At 44.3% G+C, this 27150-nt stretch overlaps 1 protein-coding gene across 7 annotated transcripts in view; it reads right to left on the bottom strand.

Annotated features, from left to right (window-relative positions):
- PARN (poly(A)-specific ribonuclease) overlaps positions 1-27150 on the bottom strand; it is a 156995-nt gene that overhangs the window by 108445 nt on the left and 21400 nt on the right. For all 7 annotated transcript variants that reach the window (XR_004281745.1, XM_032327095.1, XM_032327101.1 and 4 more), the window contains exons 12-18: positions 25762-25818; positions 21403-21480; positions 18039-18082; positions 16890-16932; positions 15667-15742; positions 13168-13278; positions 12790-12859 (exon numbers count right to left, since the gene is read on the bottom strand). Coding sequence is in view for 6 of the 7 variants with exons in the window: in XM_032327095.1 (XP_032182986.1) it covers positions 12790-12859; positions 13168-13278; positions 15667-15742; positions 16890-16932; positions 18039-18082; positions 21403-21480; positions 25762-25818 (479 nt within the window). In the remaining variant the exon portion in view is untranslated. The remainder of the gene's footprint in view (positions 1-12789; positions 12860-13167; positions 13279-15666; positions 15743-16889; positions 16933-18038; positions 18083-21402; positions 21481-25761; positions 25819-27150) is intronic.

Raw genomic sequence — 27150 nt, 5'->3', positions numbered from 1 at the left:
AACCACAAAGCACACGGGGCTGTTCTAAGAACTACACTAAGATCAAAGGTCATTCTCTGGTGACACAACAGCTTGCCTTGGACTGTGCCTTATCTGAACCATCCCCCAGTTGTCTAGCGAATAAGAACCAATTGCACAAGGATGCCAGTGTTAACCCATTTTATGGAGCTAAGCTTAAAAAACAAAGAGGGCAAAAGTGATATTCAAAAACGCACACCCAGTAAGTCCCAAAGGTGATTCAGGAACACTGCTCACGAGAGGCTCAGATCTCTGGGGACGGAAAAAATCCTTACAGTTCTTTAAGATTCTGCATTATCACATCTATGTATGTTATCAATGATTCTACTCGGAAATGAAAGAAAATATTTAATTCTGTTCTCACAGCAGCACGCCTTCCGGTGCTATGTTCGAAGGTAGAGAAAGCGAATCAGAGTGGTGTGTCAACGGTCACTTTTTTAAAAAGCAACTAGCAAAAAAATGGTCATGCCCATTTGTAGTGCGGGGAAGTGCTTATGGACCAGCGGTCCAACCACAAAGGTTAGGTTTTAAGTGGATCACGCGATAGCCACCCGACAAACCACTGAACACCACCCCACATGACGCTGGCCACTAGTTTTAACATCTTTCAAAAATTTACTATTGCCTTTTTCTAAGTTACAAAATTATAGAACTAGTATACTCTCAATCAGTAAATGAATTATATTGATGTTAATTAGTAAATGAAACAGAGAAAACACACTGCTAGGGCATTCATTAAAATGAAGGGATTTGGGGATGCCTAGGTGGCTCAGTGGGTTAAAGTCTTTGCCTTCGGCTCAGGTCATGATCTCAGGGTCCTGCAATTGAGCCCTGCATTGGGCTCCCTGCTCAGCAGGGAGCCTGCTTCCCCCTCTCTCTCTCTACCTGCCTCTCTGCCTACTTGGGATCTCTATCAAATAAATAAAATCTTAAAAAAATAAAATAAAATGAAGGGATTTTGTGGGGGGTGGCGGCTAGGGGAATTACGAGTGAGTATTTTGTTTCAATCAGAAAAGAGTGCATATATATGTGTGTGTGTGTGTGTTGTGTGTGTATATATATACCTATAGATAGGTATCATATATAGAAACCTATATATATCTATATATATATACCTAGATACATATTTTTTTAAGTATGAAGTTCCTGATTAAAATAACAATATTTATCATTATATGTTCAGCTTCTTTGACCTTCTGGTGTCTGCAGGACAGGTAGATAAGTACTAGCCTCATCGTACCAGGAACTTTCGAGAAAGCAGGTTTTTCCAAGTTCAGTGGGTTACCTTTGGTCAGCAAAGAAGCAGAGAGACAGGATACAGACCCAAAGCCTCTCACTACTAGCTCTACACTAATGCCCCCCACCACCTTCTGCTGGGTGCGTCTCACATGTGGCTTTTAACCTGAGCTGTTTCCAAAGCCTCGATGTGAAATGGCGAGGCTGGAGTCCCAGCAGAAGCAGGGACAAGTCAGGGACAAGTCAGCTTTTTAGTCTTCAATCACCACCCAAGCCCCTAGTGGGTATAAGTGAAGCAAGAGCTTACGATACAAGCTTCCCAAACATTTTTTGGGGGCGGGGAATGCTCTAAGGGCTGGCTGAATGACAGCAGAGCCCAGACACGCAACATGAGGCTGCCGTGTGAGCAAGAGCCTTGGGTAGGGTGAAGTTTCAAGGCAATGGGAATGATAGGCAGCAAGCAAGGCCGAGCTGTGCGAAGTGAAAAGGACAGCCTTCCCACATTTGCGGTGCAAAAGGAGCTGCTACCCTGGGGTGTCAGGGCATCGGGCTTCCTAGGCACACCGGCCCCACACACTGTGATTGCCCTCAGGAAACCAGCGAATTGGCACATCCCAGGTTGGGGGAGACCTACAAGGGGCCTGAATACAAGAGCGTGTCTTAGGTGATGTCAGACCTGGACACACAAAGCCAGACCTGAATGATCTGGAAGGATTTCTAATGTCACGGCAAGTCTGCATAAAGAACAGCACTGCGTATCTGGTCTCTTTCCCTGGCCAAAAGAAAAACCTGAAGCCACACCAGACTCTTCCGTCTTCCTCCTAGAAATGCACTTTTTCATTCAATGAGCAAAAATTTGCATTTGTTCACCTGCTTTCTTCTGGATGACACTTCTGTTCCTAAAAAGCTTTATCTCAAAAAAAAAAAAAAAAAAATTTATCTCAAAAAAAAAGAGAGAGAGAAATTTTGAAATAAAACTGCATTCTTCTCACACCACTGAAGCCTGGGATACAGAGACGTGCAGTAAAATCTCATCTGAACAGAATTTGAGCAGTGAATTAATTCAAGGCTCACCCCAAGTCCCAAGCCTTCCAAAGGAAAATTGAAACCTTTAACGACTGCCAGCCCTACTGTACTTGCAAATGGTCTTGGTGTTTCCTTCAGGGCACAGCAGTAAAAGCACTTCATAAGAACCTTGTATGCAAGGGTTCATCATTATACATATTTATGTGCTATAAAAAACTAATTTTATCATCCAGGGTAAGAAGCATGCAGACATCTCTCACAAAACAAGCTCATTTATTCTGCTCACTAAAGCACTTGTGTAAAATACGAAGGCAACCACTGGCTGGAGGGGACTTACTGTGGCATTGGTTATTTTAATGTCACTCAGGCGGGGGGCACACAGCTTTCAATGAAGTCACTTGATGTTTTGACAAATAGAGCGTTACCCGACATCTGTCCTGAAGCCAACCTATGGCCTTTCTTAAACAGATACAACATTAGAAACAAGGAGGGGAGGAGAAGAGGAAGGAAAAAAAGAGAAAGAAAGAAAACCAGCAGCTCATTTGGACAATCCCCATCAAATGAACTGTATCAAATTACATCAAATAAAAATGTTAAACTAAGCATTATACAAAGGCAATGATGCCTGCACAGCCCGTGAAACAGCAGAGTATAAAGTGTCAGGGGAAACCAGCCCCTCATAATCCCGTGGATAGAGTCAACATCTTTCATGACCATGAGCTCAAGACAAAAACCAAGGAAAAGGAAATCTTTCAAAGATACTAGCATTGTCTCTTCAGAAAATGTGCAACCCACCACAGAACTCTCTCTATAGAAACTCTGTGCTGGAGGGAGGGGGGAGAAACCACTCCCAGTCGAGGACTGACCTGGCTTATCCCTGATTCTGCCATTTCTGAGACCCCTGGCAAACAGTCTTAGATTTTAAATGGGGACATTATTGGGGCACCCGCTTGGTAGAGGGCATAACTCTTCATCTCGGGATTATGAGTTCAAGCCCCACGTCGGGTGTAGAGATCATTTAAAAATAAGATCTGCAAGGGGTGCCTGGCTGGCTCAGTAGTTTGAGCCTCTGCCTTCGGCACAGGTCGTGATCTCAGCGTCCTGGGATGGAGCCCCACATCTGGCTCTCTGCTCAGCAGGGAGCCTGCTTCACCCCCCCACCTCTGCCTGCCTCTCTACCTACTTGTGATCTCTCTGTCAAATAAATAAATAAAATCTTAAAAAAAAAGATAAGATCTGCAAATGGGGACATTATTTATCTCTGAGGGTTGCTGGCAGCAATCATAGTACATGCAAGGAAATGATGTAGGTAACTCACTGAAGAGTGGAAAGCTTTCAGTAGGGAAGCTTCTGGCGTGCGGTGCTACCTAACTGGTACTACGGCTAGTATCAGATTTTCAGTATCACCATATGCTGGGGACGCTTAAATCGTATGAATGAAATGTTAAATGGTCTTGGAAATAACTATTGCCTGGTTTTTCCCAGCCAGAGCCAAAGCAAGGTGAGGAATACCTAAGAATGCAGACTTTACCACTAACAAGCTGATAGCCCCTGGGACTAGCAAGCCATCAAGACAGGTCCGTCGTCTGTGCCCTTGGAGATTTCTTTAAAAAGAAGGCTTCTGGGGAGCCTGGGTGGCTCAGTGGGTTAAAGCCTCTACCTTCAGCTCAGGTCATGATCTCGGGGTCCTGGCATGGAGCCCCGCATCGGGCTCTCTGCTCAGCAGAGAGCCTGCTTCCTCCTCCTCTCTCTCTGCCTGCCTCTCTGCCTACTTGTGATCTCTGTCTGTCAAATAAAACAAATAAAATCTTTTTTAATAAATAAATAAATAAATAAATAAAAAGAAGCCTTCTGAAAAAGCCACAGACACAGTTCACCTGATACAAGTCTGGCAATCCGGAAGAAATCAGACGAGCAATACCAACTTGAGGCCAGCACCCTCTACCCAAAGAAGTCAGGATCCCAGTCTTAAGAAGCCAGATGGAAGGCCTGAGCATCATTCATTGGGCCCTGGACTCATCTGTCTTTTGTCTTTTGAGAACCAGTGTATTACAGAACTTTCAGGGTAACCAAACCAAGTCGATTCTTGGAGAGTCCTTCTATCCTAGTAACTTGGGGAACCGAAAGTGAAGCGAACATGACTTAGGCTAAGATAAAGGGCTCTGGTTAGGGTATGTGAGGATGAAATACCTCCTGTGCACTGGGGCAAAATACATTCTGCACACTGTGGAGAAACCTTCTGGAATGTGGGAGGCTGCTCTAAGCATTCGCAATGCTGTGATTTTACTCCTCATGGCGCTGGACTCCAAGATTTGCACAATCCCGAGAAGGCTGAAAATGGACTCTACATTTTGTAAGAGGCATACTTCTTGGCTATGATTGAAAAATAACGTCCGTAAGAGCACCACAGTCCACTTCTAACTGGGGCAGAATGAGTGGCAGACGATGCTCCCTAGCCCTGGCACAAAATCCATTTGGGGCAGAAGCAAAAGGGCAAAGGACGTTACCCCTTCATTTAAAAACCACAGATGCAAATGCAGAATTAAAGGGTAACACTACCATGCTGTTGGCCAAGCCAGCCGGTCGGCCATGGAGGGTCCCACAGTCACCACCACCACTACTGTCTGCCTGCATCCTGCCTCCCTGAGCCCTCGGTTCTGGGATCCCCAGGGGCTCCTGTGGCCAGAGGCATACACACGGCACAGCTGCTCCCAATGGCACATGAACGAGGAGACCATGCCCTTCCCTTCACTGCTTTTCCAGCATCTAAGGCTCAAGACACGTGAGCGTGACCCACACTCGGGCAGAGAGTCTGTTCTTCCCATTCATGACCGAACCTTGCGGCAAGACCTTTTTCATTAAGATACAAAAGCAGGCAGAGTTTTCTTAAGAGAATTCCAGGATGCTGTTTCTCTATACAAAGGATTTTAGTGCCATCCTGCATGTCTGCCTCTTTCCTGCTCACAGCACAGAGACTGCCACCCAAGAAAATCCAGCTAAGTACACACGGCCCGCTCTGCAACTCTACCACTACCCCCAGTGCCAGGAAAAACGAGAATTACGTTACTTTCTTGGAAGTTCACTGTGGGGAAAGCTACAGCAGCAACTCCGCTCCCCATCAGGCCACACTCTGTGCTGGGGGCCTTCTCGATGCTTCTCTCCAAGCTGAGGTCAAGCTTCCCAGGGGGCCATTTATGCTCTTCCTTTCATAGATGGGGCAACCCAGCTTCAGAAAGGATGATGGTCCCACCGAGGGGCTCGACGGCCCAGCCCGGAGCCTCTGCTCTATCCAGCACGCTTCTGCAGCCCTGTAAACAAGCAAACCCCGGCCGAGGTCCAGGCATGGACTCACATGCACACATTACGAGGCTTCCGTGCCTAAGAAGCAATCTAAACCTCAGATGGTGAATAAACAGAGAAGAAAAATGCTCTGCGTATTTGCAAAGTATCAGTCATTCTCACAGACTGAGATCTCCTGGAAGCAGTGAGTTGCTCAAAAGGGAACAGTTCACAGAAGGACAAATGCAGAGAGACTGGAAAGTAGATCAGAGGTTCCCAGGAGCTGAGGGGAGGCAGGAGCAAAGACTTAGTGCTTCATGGTTACAGGACTGCTGCCCGGAGTGAGCAAGAAGTTCTGAGAATAGAATGATGATGTTGGCAGAAATATTGTGAATGTCAGTAGCGCCACTGAATCGCAGACTTAAAAATGTTTAAGGGGCACCTGGGTGGCTCAGTTGGTTAAGTATCTGACTCTTGATTTTGGCTTAGGTCATGATCTCAGGGTCATGAGATCAAGGCCTGTGTAGGGCTCTACATTGCGCGAGGAGCCTGCGTAAGATTCTCTCTCTCCCTCCCCCTGGCTCCCTCCATGTACTCTCTCCCTCTCAAATAAATAAGCAAATCTTTTTAAAAAAAAAATGTTTAAGGGGCATCTGGGTGGCTCAGTGGGTTAAGCCTCTGCCTTCGGCTTGGGTCATGATCTCAGGGTCCTGGGATCGAGTCCCACATCGGGCTCTCTGCTCGGCGGGGAGCCTGCTTTCCCCTCTCTCTCTGCCTACCTCTCTGCTGACTTGTGATCTCTCTCTGTGTGAAATAAATAAAATCTTTTAAAAATAAATAAATAAATAAATAAATAAATAAATAAATGTTTAAAATGGCAAATTGCAGGCTACACATGTTTTATGATAATTTTTTCTAAAGTAATAACTCCATACACCAAAAACCGTTGGACTGTACATTTTAGCTGTGTGATTTGGTATGTGAATTTATATCCTCATAAAGTGGTTAAAAAAATAAAAAGAAACAGCTTCCCACAGGTTACAAAGTAAATGCCATTTCTTTTCTCTCCTGTCAGTAAAAATCTACACCTCGAAGTGCTACAATGGCACAAACACTGAGAATCGACCACATGCCTCCAAGGGCAAAACCAGCAAGTGGAGAAAACCCATGCAAACCTTCTCCCTGGACACCACTGCGTTACACGCGGCCTTTCCTCCTCCCCATCCCTTTTCAGATCAAGGCCCCTGATTGAATGCAAGGTCCCACCTTCAGGGTGTGTGCGGTACAAAAGGTATAATGAGGGATGCCTGGGGGGCTCAGTCAGTTTAGTGTGTCAGACTCTTGGTTTCAGCTCAGGTCATGCACTCAGGGTCATGAGATTGAGCCCCAATGTCAGCTCCGCACAGAGTCTGCTTGGGATTCTCTCTCTCCCTCTCCCTTTGCCCCTCCTTCCCTGCCCCTAAAAATAAATGGATGAATAAAATCTTAAAAAAAAAAATAAGATATGATTATAGGGCATCTTCTATGAAAGTAGAACAGGCCGCCAGGTGCTCCCTGCATCTGGTCAGAGACACACAGTGTCCAAGCAGAAACGTCCCCACGGCAGTGACTGCAGCAGCAGGCTGACCGAGAGCCACCATATGCCAGGCATTTTACACACATGCTTGCCTCTTACCCTCACTACACCCCTATCAAATGGGTATGAACGATCTCCATTTACAGACGAGGAATGTGAGACACAGAGAGGGTAAGTAACTTGCCCGAGATCGTGCAGATGTAAGAAGTGGGGCTGGGATTCAAAGCCAGATGCCTGATTGCAGAGACCACAACTACGCTATACTACACGACAGCCCAGAGTGCAGCAATTCTACTGGAGAAGCTAATCAAGTGATCTAAAAATTTTACATGCAAATAGAACCAGTTCCACTGACCTCTGTGACATCCCCCACCGCGCCTCCCCAATGGCATAAACTGTGTTGTAACTCTTGCTTACACGGGGGGCGTCGCAGGTCTCACAGTGGGGAAAATCACTGTAATAACGCAGGGGACTTTATACCCAACCTGAATGGTCCGTAAAAACACATTTGACCCTCACCCAGGATGCTAAAAGCCGACAGCAAACACTGGGAATCAGAACAGATTAGCCTCATCCTCCTGTTATCCCAGCAGCTTCTGTATAAGGGAGGGACCAGCAGGACAGAAGATAAGCAGGGTCTGCACTTCCAGAGTTCTGGGACAACTCGCTGGCAACCTGGCACTCCACGCCACTCCGCATGAATGGCGGCTGCCCGTCAAGGGAGCAAATGAGCTTTGCTCTTCCCATTATCACCACAAGGGCCGGGAAGAAAGGAGGTATTCTGCTTACCTATAATCTTTCAGTCCGAAATTTCTCTGATGTCAAACAGGACCCACAGGCATATATTATTGTAAAGGAGAACAACTTGCTACCAGCATGTGATGGCTTTCCGTGGAGGAAAAGGGAAAAAACATGGTGCTTTATTTCAGGTGTCAAAATGATCACCCTGGGGCGCCTGGGTGGCTCAGTGGTTTGGGCTGCTGCCTTCGGCTCGGGTCATGATCTCAGGGTCCTGGGATCGAGCCCCGCATCGGGCTCTCTGCTCCGCAGGAAGCCTGCTTCCCTCTTTCTCTCTCTCTCTCTCTGCCTGCCTCTCTGCCTACTTGTGATCTCTGTCTGTCAAATAAATAAATAAAATCTTTAAAAAAAAAAAAAATGATCCCTCTGCCTCTACACTGATCATGGTTACCTGTTCCTACACAACTTCTGTAAATTGCTGTATTCATCTGAATGACATAACCTTGACAGACGCTCCAAAGCAAGGCCAGCTTGGTCCCTTACATCCCAAGGAAATACGCTCCATCAGCACCTGATTTCTCATCAGCAAACACTAAGAGGTGGGTACAGGCAAAAGTGAACACTTAACACGGGCTCCAATTTTATACCCACATGGTAACAAATTTTCTTCTTGATCATGAAACTAGAAACACAGAAATACATTCTACTACCACATCGACTTTTCGAACCTGTTGGCATGTTAAATTCTCTTCCGTTTCAAGAAAGGGAAGTAATAAACACTGGGCAATGTCCTTTGGCATCTCATGTGAGATCTGCAATTTCTATGGGAGGCAAATAATTTAATCTCCATTTTATAGAGGATGAAATCATTTGTCCAAGAGTGTATCACTCCTTTTTATGGCTTGTCTCCTCATCTCCGTTGCAGAGACAAGAAGGCATAGATTCCTACAGGAATCCCGTTCCTATACAGGACACTTGTGCCAAAACCAAGACCGCCATCATCTAGGGTGAACAGCAGACAATTCTTCCTTTTTCATTCCCTTACTTACAGAGATTAGCCAAAGTAAGAGACTTGCTCATTTCCTTCCTCTTTCTAAGAAGTGAGGTAAACAGAAAATAACCTTCCCAAAAACCTTCAGAAAAGGTTATCTACAAGAGAGTTCAACGTGTCTTGCCAACACAGATAACTATTAATAAAACATAAGGTAAAAGCCTGATTCTGTGCTTTTCTGTGGTATGAAAAAAAGTAAGCGGAGTATTTTTAGCCCTTCCCAGCCTAACAGGATTTGACTGAAGGATCTTCTCTTAAGTCTGGTTTTCCATGCATTGATCAACACTGACCAAGGTTACAAGAGAAGACAAATCACTTCCTGCCCAAACTGCCTACAACACAAACGAAGGGCACAATGCACACAGACAGTCACTGGCAGGGGTCTGATCAGGATCTCCATGGCTCGGCTTCCTTACGACTTTCCTTCTGATTCCAACAAAGGGAGGAGAAATGCAGGAAGCACCCAGGCAGCATGCGGAAAAATGGCAGCATGAGAAATCCTCCCAGGACAAGCTTCTAGGCAAGTATGGCTCAGAAAGCACCTTCTACTCCATGCGGTCTTTGCAGATCACTCAACGGCCAGCTGTCTCAGGGATCTCTCAATAAAACTTCCCCAAAAAGGCATCATTAAGGCAGCCAAATGCCAATTCAGAACAATGCAGAAAGAGGTGGGGTTTTAACTTCCCCCTCAAGGTTTACTTTCTAAACATAAATCTGGTGAGAGAGGAACAAAAAGTTATTTGCATATGTAGGCAGTTTGATTTCCACCCAAATTTATGTTAGGGCTATGCATCTTTGGTTCAGCTCTTTCTGAGAAAAGCCTGGTGCCAAGCAAACTCTCAGAGAAATTTACAGACTTTTCTAAAAATCAACCACTTGAGATAATGTGGACGGCCCTTTCTGAATGTTTCTCTACAAGGGTAATCTTGAAAAAAAAAAAAAATGACAAAGTCAAGGTTAAGGTCATACATCAAACCTGCATGGAAGTTAAGAATGAGGTCAGTATTAACACAGAAAGAGATGTCAAAAGGAGCAAGCGCTTTTCTCACTTCCTAAATGGGCTGAGAAGGGATGACCGCATTTCATAATGTTTTTTACGTCAAATCCCTATGTTGTACACCTGAAACTAATACGATGCTGCATATCAATTATTTTTCAAAGAAAAAAGAAGGAACAATTGTACTTGACCAAGCTATTCCAATATAGAATTAAAATACTTCTTATTTTGCATTTCAAATCCTGCTGGACTTTTTTCCTTCAGAGACGAAGAAAATATTCTTCCTTTACAGATGGAAGAAAAAATGGAGCAAAAACTCAAGAATTTTCAGGGCGAAATCACAGGATTCCTGAATCTTCAACTATATTTGGTATGCATCTAGGTTTCAGGGGGAAAAAAAAAACAAACCATGAATGAATATTCCCAACCCAAAATGAAACTACATGTTTACCGTCCAGTTCTTTTGAATGATCTTAAACATTATTAGCAATAATATACTGGTCTATTAATACATAAAGTCTTTCTTAAGCTTCTTTTTTTTTTTTTTAAGATTTTATTTATTTATTTGACAGAGAGAGAGAGATCACAAGTAGGCAGAGAGAGAGGGGGAAGCAGGCTCCCTGCCAAGCAGAGAGCCCGATGTGGGGCTCGATCCCAGGACCCTGGGATCACGACCCGAGCCGAAGGCAGAGGTTTAACCCACTGAGCCACCCAGGTGCCCCTAAGCTTCTTAATTAAAGCTAATTTTGATTGCTCTTCATGTTGGTCACCAAGGTTAATGACAAACTAAAGTGCATCCTATTATCTAACCCAAATTGTATCCATCACCTTATTTTATAAGGACTTGATTTTAGTGGAGAAGCAGGCTTGCTGTTTTAAGTATTTAAAAATAAGGGGCGCCTGGGTGGCTCCATAGAAAAAAACACATGACTCTTAATCTCAGCGTCACAAGTTCAAGCCCCATGTTAGATGTGGAGCCTAGCTAAAAATTAAAAAAATAAAAAATAAATATTTAAAAATGAGTACGCTTGTCCCAGCTGAAAAATACTGCTGTGCAATGGACTTAGCATCCTGAACATAAAAATGCAAGGAGTGCCCATGATCCAAACAAAATTTAGGGTCACCTGCACATTCCATGGTCTATGACATAAGCTGCCCTTCCAGAGATTTACAAAGATAAACAGTCTCCCCAAAATAAAAGTGAAAAGCTAAGAAAATCCTGTTTTACCCATAAGGAAATGGGCAGACAAAGGATTCAACTGTTTGCTTCTAAAATTAATTTTCCGGGAAGCCTAGGTGGCTCAGGTTAAAGCCTCTGCCTTCAGCTCAGGTCATGATCCCAAGATCCTGGGATCGAGCCCCTCATCAGGCTCTCTGCTCAGCAGGGAGCCTGCCTCCTCCTCACTCTCTGCCTGCCTCTCTGCCTACTGTGATCTCTGTCTGTCAAATAAATAAATAAAATCTTAAAAAAAAATAAAATTAATAAAATTAACTTTCCATGCCAAAAAAAAATTCAACTTCATTTCCTTATCATGATAATGTATAGAATACATTGTGCTATAATGTATTCTATATGTATACTATAATGTATAGAATTGTTGCATTACTATTTTGTGCACTTGTAATAGGACGCTGTATGTTAACTATATGGAATTTTAAAAAACTTAATAAAAAATTCAACTGTATTTTCAATATATACTACATTGTTTTCTGTTTCTCTCTGAAAGATGTTTTGAAGGTCAAACACATTTAGCTCTGAACTTCCACAGAAAAGAACAAAGATTAAAAAAAAAAAAAGAAGAAGCCAAAGTGTGATAAAACTTACTAACTTAGACTCTACAAATTCCAAACCTGTAGGAATCCAGATGTTTGGAATTAACATCTGTCTCTGCAGCATGTCACCTAAGTACAAACACTGTGATACTGGTATTTACATAGACATCCAAAGGAGACAGTGTTCTTACCCAGTAATGCACTGATAGGATTGTAAAGTGCTGCATATAATGTAAGGAAATGATGTAACCAGGCCAACGCTGAAACGGTTCTTTCTCCCAGCAGTAATGACCCATGTGGGCTGCCTTGTTCTGTCTGGCTCCCCCAGAATCTCCTAGAACCAATCCTGTTAAAAGAGCTAGGGTAAAGAAGGTTTAGGGCTCTGGCACAGAGCCCAACTGTGGCCAGCTTGAGGATCACATCTATAACTTTCGTCTCAACTGTGCCAAGAAAGCACAAACCACACTTTGAAGTAATCATCTTGAGAGTCTTTGAAAATGCTCTGAACTTAGACATCTCCCTAAATCACACAGACTTCTTGCAACGATGAGTACATAAGCAAGCTTTTACTTCACCGGATCCATTCAGATGAAAGCTTGGGATAAAAGGACAATCAAAACTTCTCCATAGATTATCTTAAAAGCCATTTGAGTAGCCAACATCTTTTTAAAAAGAGTATTATTTAATGAGATAATAACGCAAGTATAAATAATAACCTCATGTGTAAAATATGTTAGCAGTGTTCGGTCCAACTACGTACGTACACACACACACACACACACACACACACACACACACACGCACACTCACACAGTCTCTCTTGCAGGTAATTTAAATGCCAAAACCACCAGTTCTTTGTCTTGGAAAAGATACACTAACTTTGGCATTCTTTTCTTTTCTGTATTTCTTTTTTAGCCAATATATTTAATAAATTATTTCCCAGAAGGTCAATTTCTGTTTTCGAAAAATATCTGAGTCACTTGAGATGAGAACCACTTTATCTAAAAATGCACTGCATCATCCTTAACCTGATATCCCAGATATTGGGCTCTTAAACAGTGAGAGAACATGGGTACTGGGGCCCTGATTACTTACTTGTTAAAAAAAGGTTCAATGAGTTTTGATCTGGCAGACACATGAATTTTTGGAGGGCTAAGAAAAGAACCTAATGAAGAAAAGAAGCAGAGTATTACACAGAGTCAAGGAGACAAAGCCTGAAAGTTCAGACAACGAACTATGTAATCAACAGCGCGGTTCAGAAGGGTTAGAGGCACTCAGTAAGGGCTGGATGCCACACCAGGTAAGAGTCAATGGGGCCTCCTGTGCCCTCTCGATGCCCCACCCCAGGCCCCTCCAAAGCTGACCTCCAGCCCTCCCACTTCTATCTGGGTGAGCGGACCCCAGGGAAATGGAAGACAGGCAAGATCCACCCCAGCCCACGGTGTGTTTGGTGGAAACAGGTACGGCGGGTACCTAGGTAGTTCGCCATGGAGATGAAGCACAGCCCTGTGATATAAGCATCATAGCCGGCCTCGTGGAGCTGCTCCGTAGCTGTGTCGTAGCTTGGGAAACCTTCCGCACTTTCTAAAGAGGAGAAAGAAAAAAGAGTTTTCCTAAGGATATCACAAATCGTGAAGAAAGGCAGGCACACCACCCTACCGAGTCCAGATGGCATTGGTATGTGTCGCAGAAGAATCCTCGACAAGCAGGAAAAGGCTACGTCCTTCTTTATTCTCTCTGCACAAGACCTTGCAGTGTGAGATAAAAGGGTCACTGAAAATGAGGGCTTGGGTCTAGACTAAAGAAATGGCTCAGTGACATCATCAAAGACCCAGCCACAGGCCTCCTGTCAGCACAGTGGTGGGCACTATTTACGATCATGCATAACTTGCCCTATGACAGATGACCCCTCTTCTGACCGCTTTCTGAAGTCCCAAGGAGCTTCTTCCCCGAGGACAAGGGGACATAACAAGTATTTCAGTCATGACTAATGACAGCATGGAGTTGTACGTCCCACGGTCTGAGTCTGAATCCGTGTTCCACCATTTACCTGCTATGTGATCCTGGGCAAGTCACTTCTCCTCTGGGCCTCCACTTTGGCAGAATGGAGACAAAAACCAATTCCCCTGCCATGGAGCTTTTAGGAGGATCAAATGATCTGATGCCAGGAAAGCTCTCACGTGGTGCTGGGCACGTGGTCCATGCTCAGTCACTGGTAACCATCAAGACCCAGGCCTCCCTTCCAAAAGGCAAAAGGCCCTTCAATATTGGCAGCTCAATTCAACATTGCCCTCTGCTCTTTCCAAGCTACTGGATCTAAAGATGGAGGCACAACGAACTCCAAAGATAGATCAGAACTTACTGTCACGCTGCCCATGGAACATGGGGCCACTCCACAGGAAAGAGCATTTTACAACAGGATTCTTACCTCACACTGACACACACTGCCAGGTACCAGAATATTACATGGAAAGAATGGGATAAAATGGTAACTCCTAGGGGTGCTTGGTTTCGGCTATGATCGCAGAGTCATGAGATCGAGCCTGGCCTCCAGCTCTGCGCTCAGTGCAAGGTCTGCTTGAGATTCTCTTTCTCTCCCTCTGCCCCTCCTGCTCATGCTCTCTAAAATAAATAAATAAATCTCAAAAACAAAAAACCCTGTAACTCATAAATATTTCCTAGAACCATTCTGAAAATGAATATCAAAAACACTATAACAGAACCAAAAGCATGAATGGGAATTAAGAATAAAAAGACTGTAACTATTCTTATGTGACTATAAGGCTCTTTAGGCAAGAATTTGTTAACCTCCATATTAAATATTAGACTCCAAGCTTTAAAAAAGTCTTTTAACATGATAGCCAAGGAAGTAATATCCTCTACTCCACCACCAGCTGAAACACTATTTCCAAAATCAATTATTTCCATCATACCGTTACAGAGAAGGTCTAGGCTTTCTTCCCTCACCCTCACTCCTTTTCTTAATTCCTTTTTTGGACTATTACCCAGAAAGGCAAGCAAATAGCTGTAATCTTGGCTGCTTTAGTACCTTCCATTGTCAATTTCCGAACCATCAGTCCAATTATCAATGTCTTCAGAAGTCTGCAGGCTGCAGCTAATGGAATGCTAATTACAGCGTCAGCAGCAAAATGAAGCATATAGGAACCAAGGAAGAGACACGTGGCAGGTTCACTGAACACCTGGGACCGAGGGGCCCAGGGACCAGGACATGGTAACACATCTCTGCCCCAAGAAACATTCTCCCTACTCTGCTTCTCCTCGCTGCTGCTGTCCCACAGCTAAGCCACCTCTGATTGGAGGCAAGGCTGGAGACTCTCCTTCCTCATCCGGAAACCCAGGTCTTGGGCTTTTCTGAGACAAAAGTGTATTTTCAACCTCTGGCAATTAATCACCGATTCTTTGTCTCCGCTTAAACAATGCACTACAGAAAAGAAAGACACATCAAATTTTGGGAGAATTCCAAGCATTAGGAAATTAAAGCCCTGAAGCTTTAATTGCTAAACTTCTCAATGAATGGGCTACCCCACCCAAATCTATAAACATAAAACATACATAAGATTACGAGACCAGGGGCGCCCGGGTGGCTCAGTGGGTTAAAGCCTCTGCCTTCAGCTCAGGTCATGATCCCAGGGTACTGGGATCGGCCTGCATCAGGCTCCCTGCTCGGCGGGGTCGGTGGTAGGGGGCTGCTTCTTCCTCTCTCCCTCTGCTTGTCTCTCTGCCTACTTGTGATCTCTGTCTGTCAGATAAATAAATAAAATCTTTAAAAAAAAAAAAAAAGATTATGAGACCATCTCTATTCAGAAAGCAGTAATTCAATACAGGGCATGAGCAAGTTAACTCCGCCAAAATCTGTAGCTGTGCGTATGTCTAGAGCAGGTTCCCCTTTCTTCTATGATACCCCTGATCACAAGCCCTGGGGGCACTATCAGGATCACTTTATTTTCTTACCAACTTTAGGAGGGTTGAAAGGCGTCTCTTTTAACCGCTTTTCCAATTCTGCGAGAGATGTGTTGTTAATGATATCCTGCAAACCAGGAAGCAGAGAATTACGAGCTTTAATCATCTCAGCATAACATACAGGAGAGATTCACTGAATGTCAGGACCGGGAAAAAAAAAAAAAAAGTATATCTAGCTTTGTTCTTTTGCGTTCTTTAAAGAAATACAAGAGTCATGGTTTCGTCAGCGTGAAAGAGAGACAGCAAGGGTCAGGTTCGACGTGCAGGAAGTATCACCATAGCATAGGTCTTTGGGAGAGCTGTCAACTACCTACAGGACTTGGACCAGAAAGGTGTGCTGTTCTGGCACTCAGTTCACTCAGTGAGGTGAAGTCACTTCACAAAATAGCAAATGATTTCACTTTTACCTGAGTTTTCCTGATTAGAAAATAAAACTAAAAATCAAGAAAATAAATATAACGTATAAATCAAGAAAATAAAAACCAAAATATATAAAATCAAGAAAATGAAGTGTGTACACGTGTAACCTATTCAGAAATGCATTTTATATATATGTATACAGAAATATACGTGTGTGTGTATTGTTTTCTCTTTTTCTTTCTTTCTTTCTTTTTTTTTTTTAAAGTAAGATCTGTGCCCAGCATGAGGCTTGAACTCATGACCCGGAGATCAAGAGTCACATGCTCTACCGACTGACCTAGCAAGGTACCCCACTCCAACCCCCCCAAAATACATTATATATTTTAATATTAAAAATGTTTACATTCAGGGGCGCCTGGGTGGCTCAGTGGGTTAAAGCCTCTGCCTTTGGCTCAGGTCATGATCTCAGGGTCCTGGGATCGAGCCCCGCATCGGGCTCTCTGCTCAGCGGGGAGCCTGCTTCCTCCTCTCTCTCTCTGCCTGCCTCTCTGCCTACCTGTGATCTCGATCTCTCTCTCTGTCAAATAAATAAATAAAATATTAAAAAAAAAAGTTAAAAAAAAATGTTTACATTCAAACACAGTATAGAGGAGAAAAAAAGTAATTCCAACACCCAAAGACAAGCACTAATCATATTTCTATATATTTATCTCTACTCTTTTTCTCATTTTTTTTTTCTTTTTTGGACGTATTTGAAAATAACATTTCAATTAGACCAGAATTCCAAGCTCCTAGTACCAATTCAGAACAATTCAAAACAGATTATCACTGAGAGCTCCAATTTAAAAAATTACCTTAAAAGGTTGTGTGCTGGCCATCAATTTTGTATCCAAGAGTCTGGAAACAAAAGAAATGTTAATAAGGAAAACACAATACACAACAGTGTCCAGAATGTTATTTTTTACTCAAATGAAGAGACAGCCTCTGGTCCTAAAAGCTGACAAGAGAACTAAGCATGTGAGCCACTGTCACCCAGCACTAAGGCCACTACTACGTCAGATAGGCTCAGTCCTCACAACCCTCTTCATCGAGAGGCTCTATCGTGCTCAGAGCACAAGTTCTAGAACTGCTTGTACCCCGGGCTACATCGATTCCAAGGGGAAGGCGAAGATCTTTGCAAGTTTTTCCACAGTTCAAATACTGCGTAGGTCTAGTTCCCCAAGTTCCTAGCTACTATACTACCCAGATTTGCACAAGATAAACTCTTGGAAGCTCAAATCTACATTTGGTAGTTTCACGCTATTGTTATTTCTTAGAATTCTGTTTCAGAGATTGGAATAATGAAAAAAAAAGGAGACAGATACTAGTATGAAAACTCTTGCCTTTGACATGAATGTGAACAGTAGAGATAACAGGGCCGAATTAGGCCAGACGTAAGAGCAACGGCTCTGTGACCACACCTGCCCGTCTTCAGATGGGTCCTCAAACACAGACCCTAGCTCTGGAGGCCCCACGTGGCTGACACGTGACTTGCCAGACATGCGACAGAGCAGAAGTACCCTGACACCTTAACCATGGGAGCCACTATCAGGTTAAGGTACCAACTTAGAGATGAGGGGAAAAGTCGCCAGCCGGGCAATTCTCGACTGGCCACAGGACACTGTCAACTGGTCACGTGAGTGGGACAGGGCCCATCTGGCAGACAAGAGGGACAGGAGCCCACTCAGGAGGACTGCACGCACTCTTCAGAGATCTGGGTGTGGGGGGAGGAAAAAGCCGGGTGCTCTCAGTTCAAATTCTGGTTTTTAATGCAATAAAATTGATCATGAGCTATAAAAGCAAGCAGTCACAGTTGGCCCTAGAAACCATTAACCAGCTATTAGCAGCTGGATTGTAATCATTTTCAGGTAATTACTATTATCACTATTTATTACCTGTTTGTATCTTCTACAGCAGGAGAACTCTTTTGAGTGAAGGATAATGAATCCCCAAAGAAAGCTTACCTAGGGAAAACACACGTTGTCATCTCCTTAAATTCATTTAGGTCCTAAAAGAAAAACACACAGACAATGACTTGCTGTGATTTTACAAATACAGTCACAATACTGAAAATACACATAAATATTTCAAGCACCATAGCTCTCTTCTCAAACTGTGATACCTAACACAGGCCCTTGAGGCTCAACTGTCAGATCCGCTCCTAGGTAATAATCACTTTCCGAAAATCGTCACAATGTCCCGATGGGGAATCGTATGATCTGACATAAAACTTTTGCATAACCATAACAGAAAAAATTGAGCATGTTATGCCTGAAACAGAGGAAGGGGGCAAAGTTTCTAATATATGTAGAAAGCTTCCAGTAATAGTTCTATCAAATGAATCCGTCAAAACAATGAGGCTAGCAGAGTTATGTAAGTAAAATGGTTTATACAGAAAATGGACCTACTGTAAATTAGGCTATACCTTCACTGAGAACATCTCCGAAATGCTAGTTAAAATGGCCATTAAAACACCGACTTTCCAACATGTACAAAGCATGCTTTAAACTACTCAGAAAACTGCTAAAGAAGCACCAGTAGCAAGTGCTTAAATTAGACAATTCATTTCCCAGTTTATTTTGATCAGGAAGTCTAAAGCCGAAATGAGATGGATCTAATTTTGAATGAACTCATTTCCATACATAATTGCCACAGCAGACTGAGTAGTCACACTCCTGACCCTTTGTAACTACGCTTCTCTTCAGCGTTATTCATGCTTCGCAGCAAACTGCCATTTCCAATTAGCTTTCCAAGCCTGTAAATACAGGCCATATTTAACCAGTTTGGAATATTTACCAGCTTTTCAATGGCTATCGTTAAATTGACAGACAATACATGAACAAGTGGTTTCAGGGCTGAGGTCGAACAAAAATCCAAGAATGGGGGCGCCTGGGTGGCTCAGTGGGTTAAAGCCTCTGCCTTCGGCTCAAATCATGATCCCAGGGTCCTGGGATCCAGCTCTGTGTCAGGCTCTCTGCTCAACAGGAAGCCTGCTTCCCCCTCTCTCTCTGCCTGCCTCTCTGTCTACTTGTGATCTCTGTCTGTCAAATAAATAAATAAAAATCTTAAAAAAAATAAAAGGTTACACTGCTTGTCTGAGGAGCTAATCACCTAGAAGAAAGGGCAGGATGAAGAAAAACCATATGCTCAAAAGCTATACCGTTTTGTGGGAGTTCAGAGAAGGAAAAAAAGCAGCTCCTGGGCAAGGCAGCAGACAGGGAAACCTTCGGGAAAGAGGCATGCACTAGACCTTGGTAAAGCTGTACACAGGCAAAGGAGGAGGAAGGCCGGAGACAATTCAGAGAGGAGAAAATGGTATACCAAAGCCACAGACAGGCAAAAGCACAAAGCAGTCCCAGGAACAAATGAGCCAGTCTTGCTGGGAGTAAGGAGGGTTTTAAGTGACTAGAAGATACAGAGCTGTTGGGCCAGATCATAGAAATCTTGCCATGCCAGGCTAAAAAGAATCAGATGTAGAGAAAAGCAAAGAACATGGGATTAGGTTCAGAATTTTGAGCAGGGTCAGTGATGTGAACAGAACCATGTGTCAGAAGATTATAAAACTGGCACCATCAGGGGCGCCTGGGTAGCTCAGTGGGTTAAAGCCTCTGCCTTCGGCTCAATCATGATCCCAGGGTCCTGGGATCAAGCCCTGAATTGGGCTCTCTGCTCCGCGGGGAGCCTGCTTCCTCCTCTCTCTCTGCCTGCCTCTCTGCCTACTTGTGATCTCTGTCTGTCAAATAAATAAATAAAATCTTAAAAAAAAAAAAACTGGCACAATCAGAAAATACTCATTTGTTAAATCAATATTTAATGCCCACTATGTGTCAAGCTCTGTTTGGTTAAACCAGTCACTTCCCTGGTTTAAAGGTCAAAAAATCATGAGAGGAGCTGCTATGCTTTGGTCTAATTGGCCAAAAGAAGTGGTTGACCTGAAGTAACCATCAGCTCTTTCCATCTGGACACTGCCCATTCACACCCATTATGTTCGAGACTCAGCACCAGGAAGTCTTTGAGTCCCAGAGGGCATGATACCATTTTCATGAGAAGCAAGGCAAGGGGAGCAAGAGACCCACTGTAGTCCAAGCTGGGCTTTGTTGGGCTTTTCCAAAGAAAGTCATCAAGATCCCAATGGAACAATGTCTCATAAGAAAGGTGAAGTGGGGCGCCTGGGGGGCTCAGTGGGTTACGTGTCTGACTCTTCATTTTGGCTCAGGCCATGATCTCAGGGCTTTGAGCCTGAGCCCCATGTCGGGCTCCACACTGGCCATGGGACCTGTCTCAGATTCTCTCTGCCCCTCCTCTCCCCTGCAAAAGAAAACAGAGAGAATAAAGGAGAGGGAAGACACGGTGATGGGAGGCAAGCAAGATGAGCCCAGGTGCATAGTTAGGGAGCAGAAGGGGAAGAGACAAGAAGAGAAAGTCTTTTCCTGAGGAGCCAAAGAGGCGTGTGCCTTGGTGCCCTGAACCAGCCTGGCTCCAAGAGCAAAAAACCACCACGGTTAACGGAGATTCTAAGGGAGCAGCCTAGCAAGAGGTCACCACAAATGGTGCAGGACCCGATCTGGTTTAGTTGACCTGAAACACGGCTCACCTTCAATGGCCCCATTATGGCTAATGTTAGCAGCAGCACACTAGAAGCCCACGCCTGTGGCTGGAAACCCCTGCCCGGCACTAACCAAAAAAAAAAAAAAAAATACTAGCGTCAAGTCGAAATAAATGTCCAACTCTGCTCTGGCAATGGCAGATCTGAAGATCCCTTACAACGGCTAATAAGTACCTCTCTTCAAAAAAGTACCCCTGAGCACATGAGACTCTCTCTGGGAAGGCGCTGCATACGAGGGAACAGCACTCGGTACAGAATGCTTTCTCTGTAATAAGGAATTGTGGATTTTTTCTTTTTTTTTTTTCTTTTTTCAAGTTTTATTTTAATTCCAGCTAACGCAGTGTTGTGTTAGTGTCACATGCACAACACAGAGATTCAACACTTGTGTACAACACCCGGAGCTCGTCACAAGGGCACTCCGTCCACCACCTGTTCCCCCCATCCTCCCCACTCCCCCCCCACCACCCCCAACCGTCAGTGTGTTCTCTGGAATCAAGCGTCTGTTTCTTGGTCTGTCTCTCTCTCACCTTTTTTGCCCCCTTTACTCATTTGTTTTTCTTGTCTTCAACTCCACATGTAAGCGAAATCCTATGGTATTTGTCTTTCTCTGACTGACTTCTTTCACTTAGCCTAATACGCTCTAGTTCCATTCACGTCAAGTCGCCGCAAATGGCAAGAAATGGTGGACTTTTAACCCAGGCGGGCAGGCAGAGGTCACTTACCGCAGGCAGAGGGCAGTAGAACTGATGAACTGTGTGCATGACATCCAAGAGCATGTTGTGTCCGATAACGAGCTTTCCCTAAAGAAAGTCAGGGTTAAGCAGAAGACTTCTTGGCACAAAATTTTATTAGGGCTTGAGGGTGAAATGTAGGATTCAGAATCTATGAGGATTTTGTACTGAACTTACCTTTTGATATTAAAAAATAAAAAACCACAACCAAAACCTGCAGGGGTGCCTGGGTGGCTCAGTGGGTTAAGCCTCTGCTTTCAGCTCAGTCATGGTCTCAGGGTCCTGGGATCGAGCCCCGAGTTGGGCTCTCTGCTCAGCGGGGAGCCTGCCTCCTCCTCTCTCTCTGCCTGCCTCTTTGACTACTTGTAATCTCTGTCTATCAAATAAATAAATAAAATCTTTAAAAAAAGAAACCCGCAAATTAATGTTAGGGCTGGTTTTATTCCTCTTCAGTCTTAAGAGTGCGCAATCCGTTCTGCAAAGTAAAAACCCCAATGACTTTGATTTCATTGATCGTCTCTGCTTTTTATTCATCTTATCATCCTCAAGAATCAGAAAGGGTAAAATTTTTATTGAAGGGCTCAAAAACTAAGTGAAAAGTCTAAGTACCCTGAGCTGTTAAGAATTTGTGAATGGGCTCCAAATATCTAATCTAGAAGTATATTCCTTAAAACAATCCATTTATTTTTAAAAGACATATTCATGACAACAGGGAAAGGTAAAAATAATTAATTTCTCATTCTATTAAACAGAATGAATCCTTGTTCCCTTCAATCTATGTCAAAATTCACGGGGCATGTTCTTAAATACCATCTCCAGTGCAATTTATTGCTTTTCTACCAACTGAAGTACAATATGTGTTCAAGAAACCACTGCTTTGTGGTAAAAACTAGACTACCAAAATGGAACTTCGTCCTCACATTAACCAGCCAGGTGACACCATTTTTAACAGAAAGCGACTGGCCGTCACAGCGGAGCTTCTGACTGTGTCCCAGGGCACCATCAGAGGGAAACTTCTCGACTCATAGGGCCAAATGTAATTCTTAGAAATGAATAGTTCTATACGAAATCTTCCAAATCCAACAGCCAAGCTGTCCTTTGTGCGTGGAAACACCACAGTCGTACCTCGTGCCAGATCTGGGCTTCTAAACACCATTATCCAATAAAAGGAACCAGGGCTCCTTGGAGAACTTGTGGATTCTAGAACTGAGGCAGGGAAAATACCACGTGGTCTGAACATCTTGTGATGCCAGAGAATGAGGAGGTACTCAAAAAAGGATGGGGGCCGGGGCGCCTGGGTGGCTCAGCCGGTTAAGCATCTGACTCTTGATTTCGGCTCAGGTCATGATCTCAGGGTGGTGAGATCGAGCCCTGCATGGCGCTCCACGCTGGCCATGGACTCTGTGTTTAAGATTCTTCCTCTCCCTCTGGCTCCTCCCTGACCCCCACCCGGTCCCCCACCAAAAAAACAAAACAAAAAAGGGGCTTGTCCAAAGAACACAGAAGCCAACCTAAAGAAGTTCCCACGGCCAAAGGTGGTACAATTTGAGCAACAAAAGAAACAAAATGCTAGACGATAATCTGCAGAATAAAATAAATTCCCAAGTCCATGCTCCTAAATATTGTTTTAAATGAATGAACAGGAAAGAAGGGACAGCTCTTCCTTACAGAAGAATTCCAAGAACAAGCGTAGAAAGAAAGAGGAAATACAAACTTGCCATTAAAACCCCAGAGTAATAACGGCTGTGGGCAAAATCACCAAGTTGCTGAATTACCGGTCAAGAGTCCAAAAAAACAGGCTTCCCATAGTCTCAAAGTATCTCCCCCAGTTTATTAACCACGAAGGGAATGTTACAGAACACAAATCCAGCGGACAGCACCTCCCCCAAGTTATCAAGGCCAAGATCAGGAGCTATCATTTCTGTGGCATTCTTGCCAGCACTGTATACCGCCAATCCAATCACAAGAAAAGATCGGACAAACCTACACTGAGGGATCTTTGACAAAGTGACAATCAAGATTCTTTAAACACACTGAGATTATAGGGGTGCCTGAGTGGCTGAGTTGGTTCACCATGTGACTCCCCCCCCCCAATGTGAATCTTGATTTCGGCTCTGGTCACCATCTCAGGGTAGTGGGATCAAGCCCGCATCTGACTCTGCTTTGGCGCAGAGCCTGCTTGTCCCTGTCCCTCTGTTCCTCTCTGGCTCATGCGTGCTCGCTTTCTCTCTCTCTCTCTCTCTCTCTCCAATAAATAAAATCTTTAAAAACAAAAGCACTGAGATTACAACAGACAACGAAAGATGGCCCAGACTGCTGAAGACTAAGGAAAAGAAACAAGTAAATGCAACGTGGGGTCCTGGAAAGAACCATGAACTCAGTGGGGAAAGTGACAATGTTCCGGTAAGACCTAGAGTCTGGTTCATAACATGGTATCAGCTTTCATCTCCTGGTTCTGATAACCGCAGGGTTACAGGAGGCATCCGAAGGGTAGCGAGGTGAGGGACCTAGGGGAACTCTGTACTGTTTCTGCGACTGCTGTGAGTGTAAAATTCATACTAAATGAAGTTTTTTAACATTATAGAAAACACAGATTTACTACTAAGAGAAGCAGGGAAAGACTGCGGTGTGACGTACATATTTGTGAGTACTGAGTATTCACTGGCTTTACAGACCCTGTGTCTGTGTTTATAAGGTATGTGACTTCTAAATTTTAAATGTCTGAGTCACTGATAAAGGGGACTTTTCCTGGTAGTATACTTTGTGATGTTAACCACCAACAGTCAACAATGTGTCGTGCACTGGTCTGTAGGAGACGGACAACACGGAGACGCACACAGCCAGATAAGGCACCTGGGTACGAACCAGGCCAACAGACCCAACTATCAGCACGGCCACGAGAGAGCTGAAGGCCAAGGGACACCCCACAGGTCTGTATTCAGGGCCAGCCTCGGTCAAATCAACCACTTCCCTGAAATCTCTGGCTGAGTGTGGATGATACAAGCAAATGTGACCAGAAACTCCTCCTTGCTTCTCTGGATACCAGCGTCTTAGCCACTTGTGACCTGACTCATCCGACTTTCCATCCCATTCTGGTTACTTCGTGGTCTTCTCTCACGGGGCTCTAGAACTGCTGTTCATCCCTAGTGGGGACAATGGCATGCCTCCTCTCAAGATCTTCTGTTCTCACAAGCCTGCACATCACAGTGAGACAGCTACAGGAGGAACACGGAGGGAACCTCCATGGCCTCAAAGTGTCCTACGTAGGAAGCTCAGCACTCAGGGGACAAGATGATTCCTTCTCTAGGGGGCACAATTCCTTCTCCCATGGCCAACTACTCTAGGAACAGAAAGTCTTAGCCTCCAGGCGGTTGAGCATCCCAGCGAGCTGTCTGACTCGAATGTATAATCCACAAAGCACCAGCAGCCTGACCCAGTGTATCTACGCAAGATGTGGAGGCCTCTTTTCCAACAGGTTAGGGAACAAGCAAAAATGTCTGCCATACTAATCACAGAATGCTCTAGCATATTTACAAAAATGGTCAACACATTTTTAAAACTTATCAAATATCATAAGGCTACCACACAGAAGATTCAGTTACATTTGTGCAGAAGAACTCAACATAATTATTTTTATCCTCTAGATTCTTCTAATTATGGAACAAAAACACCCTCAGTCAGATACATTATCTCCTACTATACTCCTTACTTGCTTATTCTACTTCCTGAGAATGGTTTTGAGAATAATAAAGGTTAGTTTCATGTAGCTGTATAAGGAAATCATAGTATAATCTTTCCACGTTTTGTACAAAAAAACCTTTTTTAATTTTTTTATTTTTAAGTAATCTCTCCACCAAAGTGGGGCTCGAACTCACAACCCTCAGATCAAGAGTCACAGGCTCTACGAGCTGAGCCAGCCAGGTGCCCCTACGAGAAAACCTTCTGGAAAATGGTACAGATCCTATCGGCAATTATGACGTCACTGAGCACATTATAACCACGGTCTCCCTCCACACTAGGTAAACATTCTACACGTGGCCAAATGTGTAACTGGCAATGACGAATTAAGCGTTTCAACCTAAATGTTGTGCTCAGGAATCTAGTTAAAAAGAAAAAGCCTGGGGGTGCCTGGGTGGCTCAGTCACTAAGCATCTGCCTTTGGCTCGGGTCATGATTCCAGGGTCCTGGGATCGAGCCCCGCATCGGTCTCCCTCGTGGCGGGGAGCCTGCTTCTCCCCCTCCCACTTCCCTCCTTATGCTTATGTTCCCTCCCTCGCCGTCTCTCTGTCAAATGATAAATAAATAAAAATCTTAAAAAAAAAAAAAAAAAAGAAAGCCCGGTTCACTTACCGAATTGGCAATGGCGTGGATGACTCTAGAAAACCCCACAGCATCATTCAGTTCTTCCTGATTTAGAGAAACAAACCAAGACAACTACTGACCTACAGATATTCCTTATTTGAACAGGTTAAAGCGTAGCCCCCCGAAACACTTTAGTGTTATCCTGAGTTAGACAGCTTTAGTTTCCCCGTTCTGTCTTCATCACCCCAAAGAACTGCCTCTGAAATAACCTATGTACACACCTTTCTTCTGTTTTTAAATGTGGAATGAGCAAGTCCCAAATTATTCATTAGTTACTAAAATAACGGTACCGAGGGTTTACCCATCACTTCGCATCATCTGCTGGAATTTCCAAGTCCAAGTGGCCTTAAAAACACAAACTCTTCGGAGCTGCCACCTGCTGGCCAAATTCAATACTGCAGTACATTCGGAGGGAGCCCATCCAGCAGTGGGCTGGCTGATCCAATCAAGCATTGTCATAATGCCTGGCTTTCTTCCTTGCCAAATGCATTTCCGTACCTTTAAAACATAGCACTCTGAGACTCAGCCCTACCCAGTTTCTTCTCTCCTTTCCTCCCAGTGATGTCCTAAGAGGCTCAATTTCTCTATCTGGACACCCTGTCCTCAGCGCTATGCTGGGTGCACCTGCTGTCCCTTCCTGTCTCATCAGAGCTCTGTTACTGGAGACTTCTCTCCGCTCACTAGCTCCTTGCAGCCCTCTGCTCTCTGGGCTCGCCCTCAGTGAAACTGCTCATCTCTGCAAACTACTCCAAGGCTAACAAGTGATGGCGGGCATAGGGAGAAACTAGCACACTCGTTCCCTGGTGGTGAGAATGTAAAGGGATACGGTCGCTATGGAAAATGGTACGGCAGCGCCCCAAAAAATTAAATACAGAATTTCCCTATGACCCAGCGATTTCATGTCTGGGTATATACGCGGGAGAACTGAAAGCAGGGACTCCAAGAGATACCGCACACCCATGATCAGAGGAGCATTATTCACAAGAACCAAAAGGCAGAAGGACCAAGTGTCCATGACAGATGGATGAAGAAAACGTGGTCTCTACAGGCAGTGGACTACTAGTCAGCTTAAAAAGGAAGGGAATTCTGACACCTGCTACTGCACGGCTGAACCCAGAGGACAGTGTGCTCAATGAACTAAGCCAGCCCCTGAAAGACAAATGCTGGATGATTCCACTCACATGAGGTGCCTAGCGTGGTCTGACTCAGAGAGACAAAGTAGAAGGTGGATGGCAGGGGCCGGCGGGGGCAGACAGTTAGTATTTAAGGGGATGAGAACGGTTACAGGGAAGGACGGGGTGCCTACACAAGGGGAAAGCACTTAACACTATAGAACTGTGCACTTCGAAACAGGAGAGTAAATCTTCTGTTATGTGT

The sequence above is a fragment of the Mustela erminea genome, chromosome 20, assembly GCF_009829155.1.
Source record: "Mustela erminea isolate mMusErm1 chromosome 20, mMusErm1.Pri, whole genome shotgun sequence".
Classification (NCBI taxonomy): Eukaryota; Metazoa; Chordata; class Mammalia; order Carnivora; family Mustelidae; genus Mustela; species Mustela erminea.
Note: the sequence above shows the minus strand (reverse complement) of the source record. Positions and strands in the feature narration are given on the sequence as shown.